This window comes from Rhinatrema bivittatum, chromosome 7, assembly GCF_901001135.1.
Source record: "Rhinatrema bivittatum chromosome 7, aRhiBiv1.1, whole genome shotgun sequence".
In the NCBI taxonomy this organism is placed as follows: domain Eukaryota; kingdom Metazoa; phylum Chordata; class Amphibia; order Gymnophiona; family Rhinatrematidae; genus Rhinatrema; species Rhinatrema bivittatum.
This window is the reverse complement of record NC_042621.1, coordinates 210,106,905-210,132,252: the sequence shown is the minus strand read 5'-3', so window position 1 is coordinate 210,132,252 and position 25,348 is coordinate 210,106,905. Positions and strand designations below refer to the sequence as shown.

General features: G+C 43.9%; 1 protein-coding gene across 1 annotated transcript in view; it reads right to left on the bottom strand.

Annotated features, from left to right (window-relative positions):
- PCDH15 (protocadherin related 15) overlaps positions 1-25,348 on the bottom strand; it is a 2,056,285-nt gene that overhangs the window by 442,994 nt on the left and 1,587,943 nt on the right. The window contains exon 23 of the mRNA XM_029609778.1: positions 16,748-16,888. Within this exon, the coding sequence (XP_029465638.1) occupies positions 16,748-16,888 (141 nt within the window). The remainder of the gene's footprint in view (positions 1-16,747; positions 16,889-25,348) is intronic.

Below are 25,348 nucleotides of genomic sequence, written 5' to 3'. Positions count from 1 at the left end.
CTCCGAGGCCGCTCCGAAATCAGAGTGGCCTCAGAGGGAACTTTCTTTCCACCCCACCCCACCGCACCTTCCCCTCCCTTCCCCTACCTAAACCCCCCCCGGCCCTATCTAACCCCCCCCCCCCACCTGTATTTTAAAAGTTACGCCTGCCAGCAGCCCACTGGCATGCGATTATCCGGCCCGGGACCCATTTTGGAGACCTCGGCCACGCCCCCGAAACAACCCCAGGCCGGCACCACACCCCCCCGAAACGCCCCAAATGTTGCGTCGGCCCCGACACGCCCCTGACACCCCCCCCTGGAAAGCCCCTGGACTTATGCGCGTCCCGGGGCTTGCGCCAATAGGAAAACCCCAAGAAATTGTTTATGGGCTTCTCTTATCGTTTTGGGGGAGGGCAGGTAAAACGGCACACATAAACAAGCCCTAAACCCACCCCGACCCTTTAAAACTGCTCCCTTAGGTTCCCCACCCTCCTGATCCCCCCCAAAAACATTTTAAAATTACCTGGTAGTCCAGTGGGGGTCCCGGGAGCGATCTCCACTAATAAAAATGGCGCCATCTTTAAAAATGGCGCGGGCCATCCAGTGCTCCTACCATGTGACAGGGGCCGGCCAATGGCATGGATACCCTGTCACATGGTAAGGGCAAAGGGCCATCGGCGCCATTTTGATTAGTGGCAGCCAATGGCCCGAGAGCGGGAGATAGCTCCCGGGCCCCCCACTGGGCCACCAGGTAATTTTAAAAAGTTTTGGGGTGGTCAGGAGGGTGGGGGAAGCTAAGGGATCTGTTTTAAAGGGTCAGGGTGGGTTTAGGGGTTGTTTTTGTGTGCTGTTTTTCCTGCCCTCCCCCAAAATGATAAGAGAACCCCACGAACAATTTTGTGGGGTTTTCCTATTGGTTTCGGGGAGCCCCTGATTTCTGACAACTTTGAAAATATTGTATGATATTTTCAATCGTCAGAAAAACGATTCACATCCCTAATACAGAAGCATTATGTTATTTTCTACTTTATTCTCCATTCCTTTCCTAATATTTCCTAGCATTCTCTTTGCTTTCTTGGCTGATGCTGCACACTGGGCAGAGGATCTCAGTGTATTATCAATTATAACACCTGGATAGTTTTCCTGAATGGTGACTCCTGATGTTGAACTTTATATTATATAGCTATAATTTGGGCTACTCTTCTCTAAGTGCATCACTTTGCACTTGTTCACATTAAATTTCATTTGCCATTTACATGCTCAGTCTCCCGAGTTTGTGAGATCCTCTTGCAATTTCTTACAATCCACTTGTGAAGTAACATCTTTGAATAACTTTGTGTGATGGGTAAATTTGATCACCTCACTCATTGTTCCCATTTCCAGGTCATTTATAAATATATTAAAAAGCAACAGTCCCAGAACAGATCCTTGGGGCCAGTGCTGGTGCAAATGTCTTTGGTTACCCTAGGTAGCAATGATGTAACAACATCACATAATCTCTCTCTCTCTCCTCGTGCACCATCTTGAACCTCTCAGATAAGAACATAAGAACATAAGAAAATACCATACTGGGTCAGACCAAGGGTCCATCAAGCCCAGCATCCTGTTTCCAACAGTGGCCAATCCAGGCCATAAGAACCTGGCAAGTACCCAAAAACTAAGTCTACTCCATGTTACCATTGCTAATGGCAGTGGCTATTCTCTAAGTGAACTTAATTAGCAGGTAATGGACTTCTCCTCCAAGAACTTATCCAATCCTTTTTTAAACACAGATTGCACATCACAAACCTCCAAGGTCTCTGTTTATACACCATGAACTTTCCCAGCTCCATACTTCTCCAGCCTCATTTGCTGCTTTAAATAATGCTGCCCTCAAGACCGACTTCAGCATCCTGCCTATTTTTGGTGCCCTAGGCAGCTGCATAGTCCACCTAATGATCCCTCCAGCCCTGCTTAGGGTACTCCACTAATCACCTTTCTCCACTGGGAAAATTGACCATTTAGCCCTACTCTCTATTTTTTTTTTTTAAATCTTTTAACCAGTCCCCACTACCCTCTATCTCATGACTTTTAATTTCTTAAGAAGTCACTCTTGAGGGTCTTTGTCAAATGCTTTCTGGAAATTGAGATATACAATATCAACTGGCTTACCCTTTATTGACATATTTATTTACGCCCTCAAAAAAATGTAGCAGTTTTGTGAGGTAAGACTTCTTTTGTCTAAATCCATGTTGGCTTTGTCCCATTAAATTATGTTTATCTACATGTTCAGCAATTTTGTTCTTTATGAAATGCTCTACCATTTTGCCTGTCACAGATGTCAGACTCACTGGTCTGTAGTTTCCTGGATGATAAGAACATAATAACATAAGAAATTGCCATGCTGGGTCAGACCAAGGGTCCATCAAGCCCAGCATCCTGTTTCTAACAGAGGCCAAAACCAGGCCACAAGAACCTGGCAATTACCTAACACTAAGAAGATCCCATGCTACTGATGGCTATTCCCTAAGTAAAATTGATTAATAGCCATTAATGGACTTCTCCTCCAAGAACTTATCCAAACCTTTTTTGAACCCAGCTACACTAACTGCACTAACCACATCCTCTGGCAACAAATTCCAGAGCTTTATTGTGCGTTGAGTGAAAAAGAATTTTCTCCAATTAGTCTTAAATGTGCTACTTGCTAACTTCCCTTTGATCCCTTTCCAAAAAAAACTGGTGTTACATTGGCAGCCCTCCAGTCTTAAGATACCATAGAAGATTTTAATTATTTTCAAAAATACCAGATTTTCCAACAACTCTGCAGCCAGCCTTGAGCTATGAGGGCCCATGATGTTCCCTGGCATTGAGAAGACACATTCACTGAGCCCGCTGGTTGGTGGACAAGAATGAAAGTGCTGAATAGGGATGTGCATTAATTTTGGTCGAATTGGACAATTTCAATGGAATTGTCTAATTCGTCCTGGTTCGGAGAACCTGAAAAATGAACATAAGTTTTCTGAAATTTTGGAAAAATTCGTTTTTGAGTTAGTGTGCACTAACTTTAAAATGTTAGCGCACACTAATGGGAGTTAGCATGCACTAACTCTGTTAGTGCGCACTATCCTGAAAATCAGGGTCCCCTGAAAATGAAGCTCGAACCGAAAGGTTTTGCCGCTAAACATCTCTAGTGCTGAAGCACATGGGCTAGGTTTGGCCAGACTGCAGACTAGTATGCCCAAATATCCTCTCACAAATATGTCTATATCTTTGATGGGCTCTGTGAGATAGCATGTTATAGAAATTTGTGCTGGCATCTCCTTTGAAGGGTTGGTGCAATCTCATCTTGAGAATTGTTTGCAGTTCTGGTCACCACATCCCAAAAAAGATATAGCAGAATTAGAAAAAGTACAGAGAAGGGCAACCAAAATGATAAAGGGGATTTAACGATTCCTCTATGAGGCTGACCAATGGCTACCGGTGCCATTGGTCAGCCCCTGCCACATGCTCCTACCATGTTAGGTAGGAGCATGTGGCAGGGGCTGACCAATGGCATGTGTCAGGAGAGATGGTTCTGTGTGGTCAATTTTGCTCTGGCATATTGAAGTGGGGGAGGAAGTGGTAGCTGATGGGGTGCTTCGCATGTTTACACTAATGTCTGATGTGACCACTCTTTCTTGTGACACATCCCCACTGAGTCTCTGTCAGCAGTGGATTCCCGAGGAAGACCGGCCCAGGGATTTGCTGCCCAGGCCGGCCCAGGATGCATCACGTGGTCTGACGAGCGTGGCTCCATCACGGACACGCATGGCAGACCACGTGACTGGAGCGACTGGCCCACCGGGGGATGCCCGATCCCCTGATAGGCCAATCCGCCCATGGTCTCTGTCTCTAGCACTCCTGTTTATACACACTAGCTACCGGCATCTCCTTCATAAATATAAGATACAGGGACTGGAGGGTGAGACTTCCTTTCACCTTTTGATCACAAAGTGTAGCAAACATATTATTTTTTTGTCAAAGATTTCAGTCTCTCTTGTACCTCATGCTGCAAGGTATCCAGAAACTTCAATATCTCTGCTTCCATTTCTTCTTGCTCAAGGAAGCTCTCTTAGTTTTCCTCCAGAATATTTACTATAGAGATGATCCCACCCAGGGTGGCAATTCTGATTAGACATGTGCATTTGTTTATAATGAATCAGGCAATTTCAACGAAATTTCAACAAAATTTCAAAGAAATTGCCTAATTCGTTGTGGTTTGGGGGGACCTGAACCATGAAACAGATTTTTCCCGAGCTTCGGGGAAAATTAATTTTTCGGGTTAGTGTGGGGGGAGGGGCACATTTATTAAAAAAAACAAACAAAAAAACCACCCCAACCCTTCAATTTTACTTTCTTACACTCCCCCCCCCCCCCATCCCAATCCCTCCCCAAGACTTACTAAAAGTCCCTGGTGGCCCAGCGGGGATCTGGAGAGATCTCCTGCACTTGGGCCCTCGGCTGCCAGTATTAAAAATGGCACCGATAGCCTTGCCCTTACGATGTCACAGGGGCTACAGGTGCCATTGGTCAACCCCTGCCACATGCTCCTACCATGTTAGGTAGGAGCATGTGACATGGGCTGACCAATGGCACCGGTAGCCCCTGTGACAAGGCTATCGGTTCCATTTTGAGTCATAGCAGGCCTGACAGCCCGACAACATGGAGGGAGAGATCGCTCTTGGGACCTTGCTGGACCACCATGGACTTTTAATAAGTCTTGGGGAGGGATCGGGATGGTGGGGGTTATAAGAAAGTAAATGTGAAGGGTTGGTGTGGGTTTTTTTTCCGATTCGCATTTTTTTTTTTTCCTATTTGTGTTTTGTTTTGTTTTTTTTTTATTCATTTTTCTGGTTTTGGGTTTGGGTTCCAGTTTCGTTTTTGGTGAAAAAAGATCCATGGGAAAATGAGTTTTCCCACGAAGTGCCTCAACTGAAACCTGACCTGAGCCAGAAAAACAAAGCTCATCTCTAATTCTGATCTCAAATCCCTCATGGCATCCTTAAAGGCTTCAGGATTTGTAACAGTTGCCTCATCACTACCCAATAATGATGCCCCAGGTACAAGCCACACCAATCTCTGTTGCCAGAGAAAGATCATGAAGGGGTGGCTCCACCAAGTTAGTGTCTCCACTATTCACTAACTTCTGCAGCTTCATATATGTGAAATTCCAGTGGGTACAAACATATTCAATCAGAAGCTTTTGAGGCATCTCAAATTATTCCTGTTTGTAATAGAGAAGATTCTCCTGCCTTCGCACTTCATTACAAATCCCCTACTATTTTCTTGCACCTCTCTATCAGGAGCTTTAGGAATATATTCCCTTTGTCATTGGGCCCCAGCCCCAAGACATCCCTCCCTGACAGGTACAGTACGTGTGCAAAGCAATGGATACCATGAAAGTCCCCATCTTTTATTGCCTTTATCATTTACAGCACAGTCTGTCACCAAGAAATCTGCCTCCACACTCCAGCCTCTCTGGTCTAGCTGCCAAGCCTCCAGCATCTTTCTTATGATTGATAGAATTTTCAGCAAGGTATGAGGCTATGCATCTACTAGGTATGCAACATAGCCCAACTCCTTGTGATCTTGGACAAGACACTTTACCCTCCAGTGCCTCAGGTACAAAATTAGATTGCATGCCCTGTGGGGATAGGGACATACCTATAGTACCTAAATGTAATCTGCTTTGTACACTTTGAAGTGCCAAAAAGCGGAATATAAAAATCTAAATAAACTCCATCCTGATACTCTGTCCCCACTAGAGCTATTGCTAGCCCCTGCCTCAGTCAGGTCCTAACAGTGTGCCATCAGTGAGAAGTAAGCATGCATAGTGTTTGTGCTGGTCAAGATATCACTGGTGAAATGCATGCTATTTCCCTCTGCTTTTGTTGCGGCTTGACTGCTGCGAGAGTAGATGGTGGACCCTTGGGCCGGCCTACTGGAGATGATAGGGCAGGCCGGGAGGTGGAGACACAATCTGGCAAGGTTTCACCCGGAGCCTGGGACCCCCCCGGGAGGAGCCCGTAGGGGCCCAGACCCTTGGAACTTAGGCGCTGCTGTGAATGTCCAGAAAGGCTGAGGCGTAGGGAAGGCAGGAGGCCTATCAGCAGCAGAGGCGGCTCGTGTATTGCCAGAGAGTCACAGTGAAAGACCAGGTCAGGGGGCTGGCCCAGAAGATACACTGGGGCCAGCGCAGGCAGGCAGAGGTAAGAGTTCGTGGCATCCCGGGTAGGGTTGACGGCAGGCTGTAGCGAGGTTGAAGGTAGACTGGAGACAGGGCAGGCCGCAGGCTGCGGCGAAGTCAGAAACAAACCGGAGACAAGCAGGCTGCGGGCTGAAGCAGAGTCAGAGGCAAACCGGAGTCAGGGCAGGCAGCGAGCTGTAGCGGAGTCAGAAGCAAACCGGAGTCAAGGCAGGCAGCGAGCTGTAGCGGAGTCAGAAGCAAACCGGGGTCAAGGCAGGCAGCGAGCTGTAGCGGAGTCAGAAGCAAACCGGAGTCAAGGCAGGCAGCGAGCTGTAGCGGAGTCAGAAGCAAACAGGGGTCAAGGCAGGCAGCGAGCTGTAGCGGAGTCAGAAGCAAACCGGAGTCAAGGCAGGCAGCGAGCTGTAGCGGAGTCAGAAGCAAACCGGAGTCAAGGCAGGCAGCGAGCTGTAGCGGAGTCAGAAGCAAACCGGGGTCAAGGCAGGCAGCGAGCTGTAGCGGAGTCAGAAGCAAACCGGGGTCAAGGCTGGAACCAGGAAGACAATAGGAAACGCAACTGGAAGCAACTAGATAGCTGGGAACCTCGTTGCAAGGCGTTTAGGGAATGACTGAACGCCGGTTATATCAGGAGCAGAGCGTGACGTCAGCCGAGAGGGCGGGGCCGGGCTTCCGGGAGCTGGGCGCACAAGAAGAGCGTCCTCACGTGCGCGCGAGGCCGGAGAGGAACAGGCCCGCAATGGCGTCTGCCACGTGGGAAGTGTGCGAACAGAGAGCCCACCGGGACCTGGAGCAGGCGGAATCCCGCAGCCGCCGGAGCGGAGGTAAGCGGGCCTGAGCCCTATCAGGAGAGGGGCGGTCGGGACCGCAATAGCTTTAGCCAGCTGTGCCTGAATGTGACTATGTCACTGGTGTACAGGGTGGGGATGACTTTCCTACAAACGTAAGTCCTAAAGGGAAGTTTGCAATTGGTGACTAACATGCAGCATATGCTTAAGCCCCACATTCTCTACTTCCTGGTGAGGCTGGTCCTCAAGGGCCAGCCTCACCAATGTTCACAATGTTACATACTGCCATTTTAGAGGTTACCTGACTCTTGCAATGGGACAGTGTCATGGAACACTGCCCAATTTCCTTTATGGTGGGTTTCTGCTTTGGATGCTTGGCTGGGTACTGCTGGCCTGACATCTGATTGGTGGAGGGGACTGTGGGATCAGTTTGGGGAAAGGTCTTTTCTTTTTCATCCCCTTTCTTCTGGTTTTTACATTGACTGGCAGAAGGGGTTCCCAGACCAGTACTGGCACCTTCCCCTCATGGCAATGCTCATGGACGCTGCCTCTTCTGGTGATGCTGCACACCTGTATTTGTCAGAAGCCCCACTGTCTTTCCTTGACTGATATCTTTGCTGCAGTGAATACACTGAGCAAAACACAAGGCCTCCCTCATTTTAATGTGCTTTCTGATCAGGGATATCTTTCACAATCTCTTCTCTGCATTCTTGGGGGCTGATGCTAGTCTGGAGTTGAGTTTGATAGTGGACCCTGAGGAAAAATTCCATGGGCTTTACTCATGCTCTCTACCTGTGCTGCCTGCTTTTGCTGGGAGTTGCTTTTAACACAATCAGTATCATTACTTACTTCCCCCATCAGTGAAGTGGAAGCTTTCAAATTTGGTTCAGCTACTAGCTCCACAAGTTCTGATTCAGGGAATCCCAGACAAGATTCTTCCTCAGAATCAGTTGTTGGTCTTTCTCAGAACTGGTTGTTGAAAATAGAGCTCTATTGCCTGAAAATCAGTAAACAATGTAGAGGAGCATGCAGCTGGTATTGGCTTTTGTACTTCTGCTGCCCCATTTGGTGCTCCTGCCATGCTAGTGTCTGCACTGGATGGCTCTCCTGTCTTTTCTCTCTGCTCTGAAACAAGAAAAAGAGGAACAGGAAGCGATGGCGCATGGTCTTTAAATTTTACTGTCTTCAGCCTTGAGATATCTTTTTCTATTGCCATTCTGTGGCCAAGTCTCTCTTTAATTTTGATACAAGACTGCCTGTTTTTTTTTATTACTGCTACTACACTGATTTACCTCTACACTACTTCCTTCTCTCTTTGGCAACATCCTCTCCTATCCCTTTTCCTGACATGATAGAATTTGGTCAAGTATACTGCTTATTGAGGATTTGTATATTTCAAATGTATTTAGTGATACTGTTATTCTACTCCTACTCACAGAATCACTCAATGTATAGAAAACTGTCTGACACACACACACACACACACACACACACACACACATAAGTGCTGTGCTGTGTGCACTAGTGCTGAATGACTCCACACACAGAAATACTGTTCAATACCAACAGTACCAAAAAAGACTGGCAGCCTGCTATGACTCTTCTCTTCCAAAATGATAAGGGGAATGGAACAACTCCCCTATGAGGAAAGACTAAAGAGGTTAGGACTTTTCAGCTTGGAGAAGAGACGACTGAGGGGGGATATAATAGAGGTGTTTAAAATCATGAGAGAACTAGAATGGGTAGATGTTAATCGGTTATTTACTCTTTCAGATAGTAGAAAGACTATCGTTCAGCGGCGGTTCCGGACCGCCGCTGAACGACCTCCTACAGTCGATCTCCTGCTGGCGCCATTTTCCGTATGGAAAACAATTTGCGGCAGGAAATCGCTCCCGGACCCCCGCTGGACCCCCAGGAACTTTTGGCCAGCTTGGGGGGTCCTCCTGACCCCCACAAGACTTGCCAAAAGTCCAGCGGGGGTCCGGAATGACCTCCTGCAGTCGAATCGTGTTGGTCTATGGCCGCCGCCATTTTGCGCCGCCATTTTGGAAAATGGCGCCGGCTGAAGACAACACGATTCAATTGCAGGAGGATGTTCTGGACCGCCGCCATTCCGGACCGTCGCTGGATCCCCAGGTAATTTAAAGCATTTGGGGGGGGGGGTTCGGGAGGGTGGGGGATTTAATTTAAAGGGTCGGGGGTGGGTTTTAGGGGGTTTTAGTGTGCCGGCTCACGATTTTAACGATTTTCACGATACTTTACACACCTAAACAGCAACAATACGATTCCCTCCCCCTCCCAGCCGAAATCGATCGTTAAGACAATCGAGGACACGATTCACATCTCTAGTAATAACCGCTGCAACAAGAAAGCTATTCCCCCGCTTATTTGTGAATGCAAATCCTTTTTTCCACATTTTCAATTGCCGTTGAAGCATAGAGTAATGTTGTAGTCACATTAACCGTGTGTGTGTTTATTGAATAAGGGTATTAATCACCAGGTAGTAGCAAGCCACCCCCATGCCTCTTCTCCTCATTCACATCTAGATTTTATGGATCCACAATGTTTATCCCACACCCCTTTGAAATCCTTCACAGTTTTGGTGTTCACCTCTTCCTCCGGAAGGACATTCCAGGCATCTACCACCCTCTCCATGAAGAAATACTTCCTGACATTAGTTCTGAGTCTTCCTCCCTGGAGTTTTAAATCATGACCCCTGGTTCTGCTGATTTTCTTCTGATGGAAAAGGTTTGTTGTTGACTTTGGATCATTAAAACCCTTCAAGTATTTGAAAGTCTGTATCATATTAGCCCTGCTCCTCCTTTCCTCCAAGTATACATGTTTAATTTCTTCAATCTCTCCACCTTTTGGTGACAGAAACTATCTTTTCAGGGTTTATAGCCCTCACGTTTTCAACAGAATGGGTGAGTTGTTTGCACTAGAAGGAAGGAGGGAGATTCCTCCCAAATCTCAACTATAGAGAAGAGTTTGGTTTTGAAAATGTTTGGATTTCTTGGTCTAAAGGGAAGGGTTAAGCCCCCCATGTCTCTGTGGATCAAGATTTTGATATATTTTTGCCCAAGGAACCAATCAAGTGAAGGTAGAAAGAGAGACAGAGTTAAGGACTTTGGACTAGAAGAACCCAGTCTTAAATCTGAGCAAGTTGGATTTATAGTTTTTGGGAAGTTTTCGTAACATAGTTGTACCTTTTCATGGACTTGGGGATATATTTTTCCACTGGTTGCTGATATATGTTGGAACTGCATTCTAGTATTCCCACCCTCACCAGTAAAGATATTTATTTCATTAGGATAATAGTACAAGGGAAGTGAGAAGGGAGAAAACATCTAAGATGGATAAACTGACAATAATATTCATTGTCATCATATTTCTGATGCTGGTTTTTTTTTTTTGGTTATTGTATAAATGATCTGGAAAAGTGAATAATCAAATTTTCAGAATATACTGATTTATTGAATGTAGTTAAATGACAAGCTAAATGATAAATTCAATGTGGATAAGAATAAAGTAATGCATATAGGGAAGAATAATCCAAACTATATGTATACAATGCTAAGTTCCACATTAGATGTCACCACCCAGAAAAAGGATCTTGGCATCACTGTGGACAATACTTTGAAGTCATTGACTGTTTGCAGCAGCAGTCCAAAAGCAAATAGACTGTTATGTATTACTAAGAAAGGAATGGAAAACAAAATAAAAGATATCATAATGCCTCTGTATCGATCCATGGTGCTACCATAGCTTGAATATTGTGTGCAATTCTAGTTGCTCCATATCAAAAAAGATATAGTGGAAATAGAACAGATACAGAGAGGGGAAACCAGAATGATAAATGCGATACAATTACTCCCCTATAAGAAAAGGCTCGGGTTTTTCAGCTTGGAGAAGAGATGGTTGAGCGGAGATATGAAATAAGTCTGTAAATTTATGAGTGGGTGAAATGGATAAATAGGAAACAGAGTCTTATCCTTTACAATAATTCTAGGACCAAGGATACTGCATGAAGCTAATAAGATGACACACTAAAAACTAAGCAGAAAAATTATTTTTTTCACTGTGGAATTTGTTGCCAGAAGATGTGGCGAAAGCAGTTAGCATAGTTGTATTTAAAAATGTTAGAAACAAATTCCTGTAGGAAAATTCCATTACCAACTATTTGTCATGCAGACTTGGGGAAGTCACTGCTTATCCTAGGTTATGAGCAACATGATTGAACCTATTTTTGGGATCCTGCTGGGTATCTGTATCCTGGATTGCCCAATGCTGAAGAAAGAATGCTGAGCTTGATGGACCTTTAGTCTGACACAGTATGGTATTATTTATGCACTTTCTGAAATACAGAAAGAGGAGATATGATAAAAATATTACAATATTTATCAGGTTTCAATAAAGTAGTAAAAAGAAGCTTTTTCCATAGAATGAAAATTTCAAGAAGAAGGGATTATTAAATGAAAAAGAAGAAGTGGAAGCTCAGTAGGTATGTGACAAAATAATTTTTCACTGAGAGAGAGAGAGAGACAGAGACAGAGACTAGCCATAATGTCTGTTCCCTAGATAGGTATTTGTATCCCTATGGTAGGCCCACCTAGAAACTTGAGGTGAGGGTTAGGTATTAGTGACATTAGTTGACATTCAATGTGAGATGTACAAACAGAACAGTGGTCTCTTGTGAAGATTTGATGACCTACGGAGTGAGGAAACTCACCCCAAGATGAGATTTGGGCAAGGTTCTCTCAACATAGCTTGATGGACTCTCTACCTGGGTAACATCAAGCTAGGTGGAGAGAACCTTGCCCAAATCTCATCTTGGAGTGAGTTTCCTCACTCCGAAGGCCATCAAATCTTCACAAGAGACCATGTTCTGTTCGTACATTTCACATAGAATGTCAAAGTGGCTCCTAACCCCCTATACTAATACCTACCTAACCCTCACCTCAAGTTACTAGGTGGGCCTACCATAGGGATAAAAATACCTATCTAGGGAATAGACATTATGGCTAGTCACTCTCTCTCTCTCTTTCTCTCTCCCCTCACACAGGCCTTTCAGGGACATCACAAAATAGGATAAAACCTCATCACACGGCTTAACACTATTTAAAAAGGTGTAGTTAAAATCGGCATTAAGTCTGTGCAATAGCATTTCACACACTGGCATGCCTGCCCCTAACTCCTCCTCTTTTTCAAATTTGCAGCACATGATACAATATGGTGCTATCGCATGCATTAAAGATGTTTTCGCATGCGGTAAGGGCCTATCGCATGCGTTAATGGGGCTTTTCACATGTAATAAGCCCTTAACGCATGCAAAAATGCCTTAGCACATTTTGATACATGACCCCCTTAGCTAGGTCAAGCAAACTCCTTATTGGATAGTTTATGTAATGGACAGTGTTGTTATATTATGTTTTGTTTTTTTTTGTTATGAATATACTAATGTTAACCACTTAAAATTTTAGATCAATGGATAACAAAGCTTTTTAAATAAAAAATAAAATAAAATAGATACAAAGGGATCTTAGTGACAGAGGGAGAGAGAAGACCACAGGTCAAGTAAGTTCTGTGACAAGGCAGCAAGCAGGTACAAATTGGCAGACTGGGTAAAACCAATGGTCCTTTTCTGTCACCATGTTCTATATTTCTGTGATGGACCCTTCAGTTACATTACCATTGAGATCTGGGTGAGCCCTTAGCTCAGCTAGAGTAATGTAGGTTATTGTGAGGGGGAGGTTACCATTCCAATGCAGCCCCTCCCTTTGAGAGGTCTGGATAGGCCATCCCCCTGAGTGTCCATATAGCAGCTCTCTGTTGAGAATTAGGAGGCAGAGAAGAGTTTTCTTGAGTTGTTTTTCAAGCCCAGTCAGAGGACCCAGGCAAGCCCTGTTTGGTGGTCCTGACCAGGGTCAATGTGGGTTTCCTTTTCCAGCCCATTCACTGGCTGGTTAGGATTTTCTGTCTGGGTCTATTTTTCGGGTTTTAAGATTTTGAAAGGTAGGAGCCTCACTGGACAACTAGGATTTTCTTGGACTAGGAGATTGGGATACCCTTTGTCTGGGACACCCAGGGATAGGGAAGACCTGACCCTGAAGTGGTGGTGACCTGTTGTGAGATGGAAATCTGGTGTTAAATTCAGTTGTGGATAAACAATTTGAATTCAAAATCCACGAAGAAGTTTTAGCTGCCCTTCCTTTCTGTTTGAAGCAAAGACTGCTGCTTGCTTCAAGTTATTACACCCATCAGGGATCCAGAATGAAGAAATAAAAAAGACTATGTAATAATAATCAAGGAGGTCCTGAAGATCTGCTAACTGTGAGTAAAGGAAATTAAACATTATTGTGGACACCTATCCAGTGTTTTCACTACCCTGGGGGAGAGAAAGAGAAGATTTATTCTCAGTGCCATAGACTTTTATCATTTTTGTCAGACTGGAAAGGTTTTTTGACCAGTCTAAAGAAACCCTGCCCACCTGGGAACTCCACTTTATCTAATCCAAGAGAATGGTTGTTTCTCTGTCCCTGATAAGTGAGTCCTGAACAGATAGAGGGAAGAGACTGTAAGAAAAAGAAAACAAGACAATTCTTTGCTGCTGCAGTTTGAGTTATTGTGGCATTCATCACCATTGGTTGAACACTGGACACTAACACAGTGAAAAAGAATGAGAAAGACAAAAGAATGTAGCTGAGGGCTATTCAAGTTTGATAGCCCAAGATGCCCCCTAGACTTTGGTCCAATCAGCATCATTTTACAAATTGACCAGACCTTGCCCCATCACCTGACAAGAGACTAGGAAGTGCCATGCACTCAAACTTAATACCAATGATGGTTTAAAGTTAATGGGATGTGGGGTAGGGTGGGGGTGGGGGTTAGGGGCCACTAACCGATAAATACAATTTTTGAAGAGTTTGGGTTAGGGAAGCCATTTCTATTATTAATATGAAAAAGTAGACTGGGGGTCGTAATTGCAAGGCACCTTTAAGTTACTAATTTACTTTTCTTATGTGGGGCCACCTTAATTGGTGGACCCTGGAGGGTGGGGGCAAAGTGGTAGTCTAATCTTATTTATTTATTTATTTATTTATTTAAAAACTCTTCTATACCATCGTTAACTTGGAAAACCATCACAATGGTTTACATATAGGCACGATAAAATTATGAGTGGTGTAGATTACAACTTGAACATGTGCCATTATAGTACGGTAACAATAAAGTACAATAAGCTATTTGTTTAAGTAAGCTAATCAGTTTGGTATGACAATTTATCAGCAGTACAAAATTAACATTACTGTGTGTTTGTTCGGTGCGTCCATATTAATCAATTGTTTTTCTCCTTCTCTTTGTCTTTATCGAAAGCTTGTTTATAGAGCCAGGTTTTCAGGTTAGATTTAAAGATTTTAAAATTTCTCTGGAGCCTTAATTCGAGAGGCAGTGATTTTTTTCTTTAGTTTTTGGAGGAAGCCATGTTGGGCCGCAGGGCCCTTAAATTCTTCTGTGGGAGCATTATGGTTTTGGTGCTCCATTGGTAGAATAGTGTTTTAGGAAAAGGTGTGACTGATATAATGTGGCTGACAAATTTCAAAGTCAGCCACATTATTTTATGTAGGAATAGGTATGCATGAGCTGCTTTGCATGAATTTTGCAAGCAAAACAGCTCGTTGTAATAGGGGCTTGTCTCTGGCCCATATATCAGAACATAAGAACATAAGATATGACATACTGGGTCAGACCAAGGGTCCATGAAGCCCAGTACTCTGTCTCCAACAGTGGCCAATCCAAGTCATATGTACCTGGCAAGAACCCAAATAATTAAACAGATCTCATGCTACTAATACCGGCAACAAGCAGTGGTTATTCCCTATTGATTAATAACAGTTTATGGACTTCTCCTCTAGGATCTTATCCAAATCTCTTTTAAACCCAGCTACACTAGATGCTTTAACCACAACCTCTGGAAATGAATTCCAGAACTTAATTGTGCATTCAGTGAAGAAGAATTTTCTCCAATTTGTTTCAAATGTTCTATTTGCTAACTTCATCAAATGCCCCCTAGTCCTTGTATTATCTGAAAGAATAAATAACCATTTTAACGATTAAAAAAAAAAACAAAAAACACGACGATAAGATTTCCCTCCCCCCCAGCCAAAATTGATCGTTAAGACGATTGATCACACGATTCACACCCCTAGTGGTGACCAGAATTGCATACATTATTCAAGGTTTGGTCTAACCAGAGATATTAAGACATCCTCTGGTTTATTTGATATTGTCTTCCTAATAATTCCTAACATTTTGTTTGCTTTTTTGACTGCAACAGTACACTGAACTGACGAATACAATGTGATATCAACTATGATGCCCAGATATTTTTCCTGGGTCAGAATACCTAAAACGGAACCTAACATTGTTTAGCTACAGCATGGGTTATTTATCCCTATATGCATCACCCCATCTCTGGCCCGCCCAGAGCCCATCTCTGACCCGCCCCTTTTATCAAGCCCAGCACTTCCTTGCGTATAAGGAGATCCGAGCATGGCTGGGCCATTTTTAAAATGCGCTAAGCATGCACAGAGCATGTATCCCCTGTTTTTGCACACACTGTGCTTCTAAAATTTGTCCTTATAATTAATTTTTTTTCATTACATTTTGTCTATTTAAAATAAAGCAAACACTCCCCACCTCAGAAAATAAAACAAACACATAGAATGGGACTGATTCAATACTTTGTGCTAGCTGCTGCACATGCTGCACAATGTGGCAAATTTTACGCCAGCTCAGGGCTGGTATAAAGGTATGCCACGCTCAAGGGAGCACTGAAAAAAAAAAAGAAAAATTCTGCTTTCTAAGATTCCTCCTAAGAGTATCGTAGTGATACTATGTAGGAGGAGCCAAATACAGCAGTATTTATTTAAAAAGAAATTATTTGAAAAACAAATGTGGACATCCAATATACACACACGATACATGGTCCAGGCCATGTACCTTGTGTGTATATATGCTGGTAGCAGGAGAAAATGGATGCTTGTAGATTAAGCCTCCATTTTCCCAAACAGCTTGACAGCCATCTCTCCTGTGTGCCCGATTTTGAGGAGGCACTAGGGATGCATATTTGTCCCTAGCTCCTCCTTTTTAGTGTGACCCCTCATTTTAAAATTGGATCAGCAGCCCAATAGAAGTGGTTGGGTGTGCAGTAGGAAAACAGGCGCTCAACACTGAGCAACCACTTTCTGCCCATATTTATTGCTTCGGCCCCAATGTTAGGTCTGCCCTGCTCCCTTTCTCTTTGCAATGCCACAAAAAAAATCTAAGTGAAATGTTTAGGAACTTGTAAAATAAATCAGTACCATAATTTATGTATTAAATTCTTATTTACATCTTGTTACTAAGTTAACTTCTACTGCTTTAGGTTATAAAACTAGTGATTCTGAACAATTAAAATGGTGCCTTTCTCTCTTTACATAAAATTCTAAAACAATGAAAATTCAAAGGCATTTTTTAATATAAAAATATTTTTTATAATTTTATAATTTTTGGTTAAAAGAATGGAATTTACTCTTAAAGAGAGGGATTCCTAGAGAATTAAGGGAAAATTTTGTTTTGGTATACCTGTGTAAGATTCAAGAATGTTATTGCTTGAATTGTTAATATGTAAAATTATATAAATAAAAAATTAAAAAAGAAATAAAATATTTTTTATTAAACAATTTAAGATTTTGTAAAAGTGGATAAATGTCTGACTTTACCTTAAATACAGTACTGGGATCTTCATTAAGATTCACTCGCGTTATGACACGTCCTGAATTTTCTTCAACATCAAAAATAGTGGCACTATAAGGAAACTGTACCACATCCACTTTGTATCGTACTCTGCTTGCTGGTGTACCCTGTGAACAATTGATAAGCAAATATGTTATAATTAAACAAGCAATACTTTAAACATTTAGTGCATGATATATTATGGCTTTTTCTTCATTCACATTTCACATATAATGGAAAAATATCTCAATGAATAAGCCCTTAAAGAACTATTTTTGAAAGCATACAGAATGTACAGAAAAATGTTCTCCAAAATAAAACAAAACATTTGCAATTCCACTCACCATATGTATTTTGCCCTTATCACAATGGACAGTGACATAAAAAAAATTAGGAAACAGGTAAGTATAAGAGCAAAATGGTCATTGAATTGGCACAATACAATCTTAATTATATTTTCATGTGTTGCAATGCTTAATTACTATAGCAGAATACATACTTATTAACAAAAGAAATGCCATGCTAGCCCAGACAAAAATCCAGTAAGCCCATCATGCTGTCTCAGTTAGTTACTAGTTTGGGTCACAAGTAACTAGCAGATCTCAAAAAGTAGGTTTATTTCTTGTTACTTACTCCCAAAGATAACACTGGGTTTCATGCATCTACCTGACTAATAATGCCTTATTGACATTTCCTCCATGCCAATATGTATCCTTCCCTCAGAGAAGACAACAACAACAAATTTTGACTGATTTCTATCTTGGGGGCTATCGATTACATTCATATCCTTATAAGTCACCTGGGAAGACAAGGTCACCTACCACTACCAAAAGGGCTTCCAGTCCCTCAGTGTGCAGGTAGTCTGCAATACCAAGGGGATCATCCTAGATATGATGCCCAGGTTTCTGGGATCCACATAATGCCTATATCCTCTCACAGACTGAAATTCATGACCATTTTTAGGAAGAGCACATCACTGGGGGCTGACCTCTATGTAGGAATGCGCTTATCACTAACACCATATACCAACTAATCTCCACTTATTGTCTCTCTCATATCTAGGTGGACATATGTCATAGGCCTAGAAGGACCACTCCAACCTAGTCCTGGGAACTACCTCACTGCCCATCCCTAAGGGATGTCTAACTCATCTCTTCTCTGCCTTCTGCACTACAGGTGATTAAGGATATTAACTTAAAAGCTGGTGCATGATCCCACTAGCAATCTTACAGACTGCTGTAGAAGCTTGATACAACAGGGCTCACCAGCAGAACAGGGCATCTGTCAAGAGAAGCTCTGGCCTACTCAAAACATGTTTCTGCTGTCTGGAGAGATCTGGAGGATGCTTTCTCTACTACCCATCTAAAGTCTGTGAGATCTTTGTAGCTTGCTTTATGCAATATATTTTGGCCAAAACCAGATTACTCCCCCCTCCAGAGGAACTGGAAGATAATCAGGATGAAGAAAAGGAGGAGGAGGAGGAATATGCCTAATTTGCAAATATGCTTAATTTACTGTCCACCTGGACTTCTAGAACATAATATATCACCCTTAATAGAATTTGTTGTTCTTAATGTAAATCCGAGTAAGCCTACAATTATTCTTGGAGACTTTAATCTTCAAATGAATACCAAGCCACTATCTACAAAATGCAATACCTTTATAGAATCATTTCCAGCACATGGGCCTGGATTTATCAAAATGTGATAAGTATCGCATGTGATAGCAAAAGGGGCATGGTTTATGCTAATATACAGTTTTTTGCAATTTGTGCTAATTACCTATGTAAAGAGCTAAGGGCCTCATTTTCCAAGCACTTTACCGCGTGCGATAAATTCGCAAATCGCGTTAACAGCTATTAACGCGATTTGCGAATGCAAATTAGTCATTTGGTATTCAGGGGCGGAGTCAGGGCAGAGCATATGTAAAGCGGGAACCTGTGTATCGTGTGCGGCGAAACAGCCGCAGTGTTAGCGCGGCTAATAACTACAACTCCAACCTCGCGTAATGGACTGCGTTACAGGCCTGAAAAGGATTACCGCCATCCACGATAGTTTGAGAGAGAGAGAGAGAGCGCCTTACTATAGTGCCTATGCCCTACATAGTTATTTTAACCCCTATGGGAGGGCCACCTACTAACTCGGGGTGGGGATTAGGTATGAGCGTCGGGGGTTGGGGGCCACTTTCGCATTCCACATGAGACCTACGGACTGAACAGTGGTCTCTAGTGCAGATTTGCTGGCCGTCGGAGTGAGGACGCTCACTCCAAGCGGAGATTTGGCCAACATTCTCTCCACCTAGCATGTTGTTGCCCAGGTAGAGTGTCCATCAAGCTAGGTAGAGAGAACATTGCCCAAACCACTTCTTGGAGTGAGCGTCCTCACTCCGACAGCCAGCAAATCTGCACTAGAGACCACTGTTCTGTCCGTAGGTCTCATGTGGAATGCGAAAGTGGCCCCCAACCCCCGACGCTCATACCTAATCCCCACCCCGAGTTAGTAGGTGGCCCTCCTATAGGGGTTAAAATACCTATGTAGGGCATAGGCACTATAGTAAGGTTCTCTCTCTCTCTCTCTCTCTCTCTCTCTCTCTCTCTCTCTCTCTCTCTCTCTCTCTCTCTCTCTCTCTCTCTCTCTCTCTCTCTCTCTCTCTCTCTCTCTCTCTCTCTCTCCAGGAGCCTGAAACAGGCTGTCTGGGACTATCGAAATATTGTGCACTGCGATAAAAGAAACCGGCAAATCGCGTGCGGCGCTAATGTTTGCGCAAATGGCGAAAACATCGCCGCACACAATGTTTCCCCACTGCACGAAAGAAGCCTCATTTGCATTGGTAACGCCCCCTAATGCGTTATTGGAAAATAAGGCCCTAAGTTAGCACAAATTGCAATAAGTACCAGACCTATTGTATTTCCCACATCCAACCACTGGGGGACCATTGTTAATGGTAGGGAGGGAGAGAGAAAGACAGCACCTAGCCATAATGTTTGTTCCCTAGATAGGTATTTGTATCCCTATGGTAGGCCCACCTAGTAACTCGAGGTGAGGGTTAGGTATTAGTGTAGGGGGTTAGGGGCCACTTTGACATTCAACATGAGACGTACGAACAGAACAGTGGTCTCTTGTGAAGATTTGATGACCCTCGGAGTGAGGAAACTCACCCAAAGATGAGAATAGTACAAGGTTCTCTAAACCTAGCTTGATGGACTCTCTACCTGGGTAACATCAAGCTAGGTGGAGATAACATTGCACAAATCTCATCTTGGAGTGAATTTCATCACTCCGAAGGCCATCAAATCTTCACAAGAGACCACTGTTCTGTTCATTCATCTCACGTTGAATGTCAAAGTGACCCCTAACCCCCTACACTAATACCTAACCTTCACCTCGAGTTACTAGGTGGGCCTACCATAGGGATACAAATACCTATCTAGGGAACAAACATTATGGCTAGGTGCTGTCTCTCTCTCTCTCTCTCTCTCTCTCTCTCCCTCCTTAAATCTACTCAAACAGGCCTTTCAGGATTCATCACTTGGCTTAACACTATTTAAAAAGGTGTAGCTAAAATCAGCATTATGTCTGAGTGATAGCATTTCACATGCTCACTTCTCCTCTTTTTAAAATTTGCATTGCACCATACGATATGATGCTATCGCATGCGTTAAAGATGTTTTTGCATGCGGTAACGGCCTATCGCATGTGTTAATGGGGCTTTTCGCATGTGATAAGCCCTTAATGCAACACCTAGCACATTTTGATAAATGACCCCCTTGGTTTTAATTTATTGCCCTCAGGCCCGACTCACAAAGCTGGCAACTAGAGATGTGAATCGTGTGATCGATCATCTTAACGATCGATTTCGGCTGGGAGGGGGAGGGAATCGGATCGTCGCAGTTTGGGTTTTTTAAATATCGTGTAAATCGTGTAAATCGAAAACCGGCACACTAAAACATCCCTAAAACCCACCCCGACCCTTTAAAATAAATCCCCCACCCTCCCGAACCCCCTAAAAATGCCTTAAATTACCTGGGGTCCAGTGGGGGGGGAGGGGAAGGGGGAGGGCGGGAAAACCGGCACACTAAAACAACTCTAAAACCCACCCCGACCCTTTAAAATAAATCCCCCACCCTCCCGAACCCCCACAAAATGCCTTAAATTACCTGTGGTCCAGAGGAAGGGTCCCGGTGTGATCTTTTACTCTCGGACCTCCGTGCGTTGTAGAAATGGCGCCGGCGCTACCTTTGACCTGGACAGGTCAAAGGTAGCGCCGGCACCATTTTGTTTTTTTGTCCCCCGACATCAGGAGCGTAGGAGATCGCTCCCGGACCCCCACTGGACCCCCAGGGACTTATGGCCAGCTTGGGGGGGCCTCCTGACCCCCACAAGACTTGCCAAAAAGTCCAGCGGAGGTCCAGGAGCGATCTCCTACCGCAAATCGTTTTTCCGTACGGAAAAACGATTCGACTGCAGGAGGTCAAAGGTCGCGCCAGCGCTACCTTTGACCTCCTGCGCCAGCACCATTTCTACAACGCACGGAGGTCCGAGAGTAAAAGATCACACCGGGACCCTTCCTCTGGACCCTAGGTAACTTAAGGCATTTTGGGGGGTTCGAGAGGGTGGGGGATTTATTTTAAAGGGTCGGGGTGGGTTTTAGGGTTGTTTTAGTGTGCCAGTTTTCCTGCCCTCCCCCTTCCCCTCCCCCCCTTCCCCCGATTTACGATTTTTTGATGATAAATCGGGGGAATTGTTATTGTATCGCTGCTCTAACGATTTTTGACGATTTAAAATATATCGGACGATATTTTAAATCGTCAAAAAACGATTCACATCCCTACTGGCAAATACTTAGACTTAATTTTCACAAACACCTTAGAAACCCCAGTAAGGAATCTAGAATGCACCCATGTACCATGGTCAGATCTTTATCTAATAAACACTAGTTTAAAATTTAAGACAGATCAGAATGCAAATACCTCTTCTCCGATGTCCTTTAGTTTTCACCCTCCATTTAATACTGAAGAGCTTAATAAGGAGTTTGAAAATAATGTAGATAACGTTGATCTTTCCAGTATAACCAATTGGGATGTGAATCGTTTTTTGACGATTTAAAATATCGTCCGATATATTTTAAATCGTCAAAAATCGTTAGGGCCACGATACAATACCAATTCCCCTGATTTATCGTCAAAAAATTGTAAATTGGGGGAAGGGGGAGGGCAGGAAAACCGGCACACTAAAACCCCCTAAAACCCACCCCGACCCTTTAAATTAAATCCCCCACCCTCCCGAACCCCCCCCCCCCCAAATGCCTTAAATTACCTGGGGGTCCAGCGGCGGTCCGGAACGGCAGCGGTCTGGAACGGCCTCCTGCAATTGAATCGTGTTGTCTTCAGCCGGCGCCATTTTTCAAAATGGCGGCGCAAAATGGCGGCGGCCATAGACCAACACGATTCGACTGCAGGAGGTCGTTCCGGACCCCCGCTGGACTTTTGGCAAGTCTTGTGGGGGTCAGTAGGCCCCCCCAAGCTGGCCAAAAGTCCCTGGGGGTCCAGCGGGGGTCCGGAAAACGATCTCCTGCCGTCGATCTCCTGCCGGCGCCATTTTCCGTATGGAAAACGATTCACGGCAGGAGATCGTTTTCCGGACCCCCGCTGGACCCCCAGGGACTTTTGGCCAGCTTGGGGGGGCCTACTGACCCCCACAAACCAAGAAGTTATAGCATTGGTTATTACAGATGTGAATCGTGTCCTCGATCGTCTTAATGATCGATTTTGGCTGGGAGGGGGAGGGAATCGTATTGTTGCCGTTTGGGTGTTTAAAGTATCGTGAAAATCGTGAAAATCGTGAGCCGGCACACTAAAACCCCCTAAAACCCACCCCTGACCCTTTAAATTAAATCCCCCACCCTCCCGAACCCCCCCCAAATGCCTTAAATTACCTGGGGGTCCAGCGGCGGTCCGGAACGGCAGCGGTCCAGAACGGCCTCCTGCAATTGAATCGTGTTGTCTTCAGCCGGCGCCATTTTTCAAAATGGCGGCGCAAAATGGCGGCGGCCATAGACCAACACGATTCGACTGCAGGAGGTCGTTCCGGACCCCCGCTGGACTTTTGGCAAGTCTTGTGGGGGTCAGTAGGCCCCCCAAGCTGGCCAAAAGTCCCTGGGGGTCCAGCGGGGGTCCGGAAAACGATCTCCTGCCGCAAATCGTTTTCCATACGGAAAATGGCGCCGGCAGGAGATCGACTGCAGGAGGTCGTTCAGCGGGGGGGGAACGACCCGCTGAACGACCTCCTGCAGTCGATCTCCTGCCGGCACCATTTTCCGTACGGAAAACGATTCGCGGCAGGAGATCGTTTTCCGGACCCCCTGGACCCCCAGGGACTTTTGGCCAGCTTGGGGGGGCCTACTGACCCCCACAAGACTTGCCAAAAGTCCAGCGGGGGTCCGGAACGACCTCCTGCAGTCGAATCATGTTGGTCTATGGCCGCCGCCATTTTGCGCCGCCATTTTGAAAAATGGCGCCGACTGAAGACAACACGATTCAATTGCAGGAGGCCGTTCCGGACCGCTGCCGTTCCGGACCGCCGCTGGACCCCCAGGTAATTTAAGGCATTGGGGGGGGGGGTTTGGGAGGGTGGGGGATTTAATTTAAAGGGTCAGGGGTGGGTTTTAGGGGGTTTTAGTGTGCCGGCTCACGATTTTCACGATTTTCACGATACTTTAAACACCCAAACGGCAACAATACGATTCCCTCCCCCTCCCAGCCGAAATCGATCGTTAAGACGATCGAGGACACGATTCACATCTGTAATAACCAATGCTATAACTTCTTGGTTTGATAAAACATCTACTATGGCCAACAAACTAAAGGGGTCATTTATCAAAGGCTTATTTCACGCAATATAGCCATATTGCATGTGATAAGCATCTATCACATGCGAAAGGGCCATTTCACATGCGATAGAATGCAAATTAGGGGGCGGGGAGGATTTGGGGCAGGGAGGGATGGAATCAGCGGTATCTTTGCTGCCGGCGATAATGTTACTATCATTATCATCAGCAGTAGTGCGCCAAATAGCACCAGCTTTCATGGTGCCGCTATTCGGTGCGAAAGCCAGCAGCCGGAGCACTGCCGTGGTGCGAAGGCTGTGCGCTTTCACAGGCCTGACCCCCTTCACCCCCCTGCTCCCCATTTTTGCAGGATTCCTCATTCTGTGAGGAATGATGAATCCAGGTCTAAATCCTATAAAAACAAATACTTTTAAAAAACCAAAAACTCAAACTCCCTGTTATAATAAATAAATAATAGAAGCTAAAAAGGAGCTAAGAAAAAAGGAAAGTAATTGAAAATCAAATAAATCGGACCAAACGTTGGGAGATTACCATTCTTTTCTAACATATTACAAAAAACTCATAAATAATGCAAAAAAGGAATATTTTGTTTATAAAATTCAAAACTTTACCCACAACCCAAGAATGTTGTTTAACATAGTTACAGATCTGACAAAAAAACAATCTCATAATACTAATCTTACAGAAAACAGATGTAATGATATAGCTTACTTTTTTAAGAACAAAATAAATAACCTGATAGATAGCACTGATCCTACCACAACTCAAGAAATAAATATGCAAACTAAAGAAATTGATAAATGGTCGAGTTTTGATGAAATTTCAAAAGGAGAAATGGAAAAACTCATAATGACACTCAATCCTGCCAACCATCCTCTAGATACGATCCCAATCCTTTCATTAAAAGCAATAGCGAGCACCATTGCTCCTGTCATAACTATCATAATAAACCTTTCATTAAAAGAAGGTATGGTGCCTGAGATACTAAAGTGTGCTATTATTAGACCTATACTAAAAAATCAAAAACTTAGATCCAACTATTTTAAATAATTTCAGGCCAATATCTAACCTGTCATTTCTTTCCAAAATACTGCAAAAAGTAGTCCAAAAACAATTGACAGAGCATCTTGAAAGAAATAATATTCTTTTACCTGCCCAATTTAGTTTTAGGGAAAATTTTAGTACAGAATCCTTATTAGCTTTAACAGATATGATATTAAGGGGATTTGACAGCGGACAAAGCTACCTTTTAATTTTGTTAGATCTCTCGGTGGCATTCCACACAGTAAATCATTCGATACTCCTCAACAGATTAGAAGAAATTGTAATAACAGATACAACTTTACAATGGTTTACATCATTTCTGAAAAATCGATCATATCAAGTGCAAATTAATAATGTGAGGCCTGACAAAATTACCCTTGACACAGGGGTACCACAGGGCTCAGTTTTATCAGCAACATTATTTAAAGTGTATATGTTGCCACTGTGTCACCTACTAGCCGGTTTAGGCCTAACACATTTTATTTATGCATTCAAATTCTAATTCCAGTAAATGAAACTCTTGAAAAAACATATAAATTGACAGTTATGTATTTAAGCATTATTAAACAATTACTCACAGACAAGACTGGTTTTAAACATCAACAAAATGGAAATTATTTTATTAGATAGAAAAACAAGAAAGGTACCTCTTCCTAACATATCATGCCAAGACAATCAGACCAGGCTAGAGATCTTGG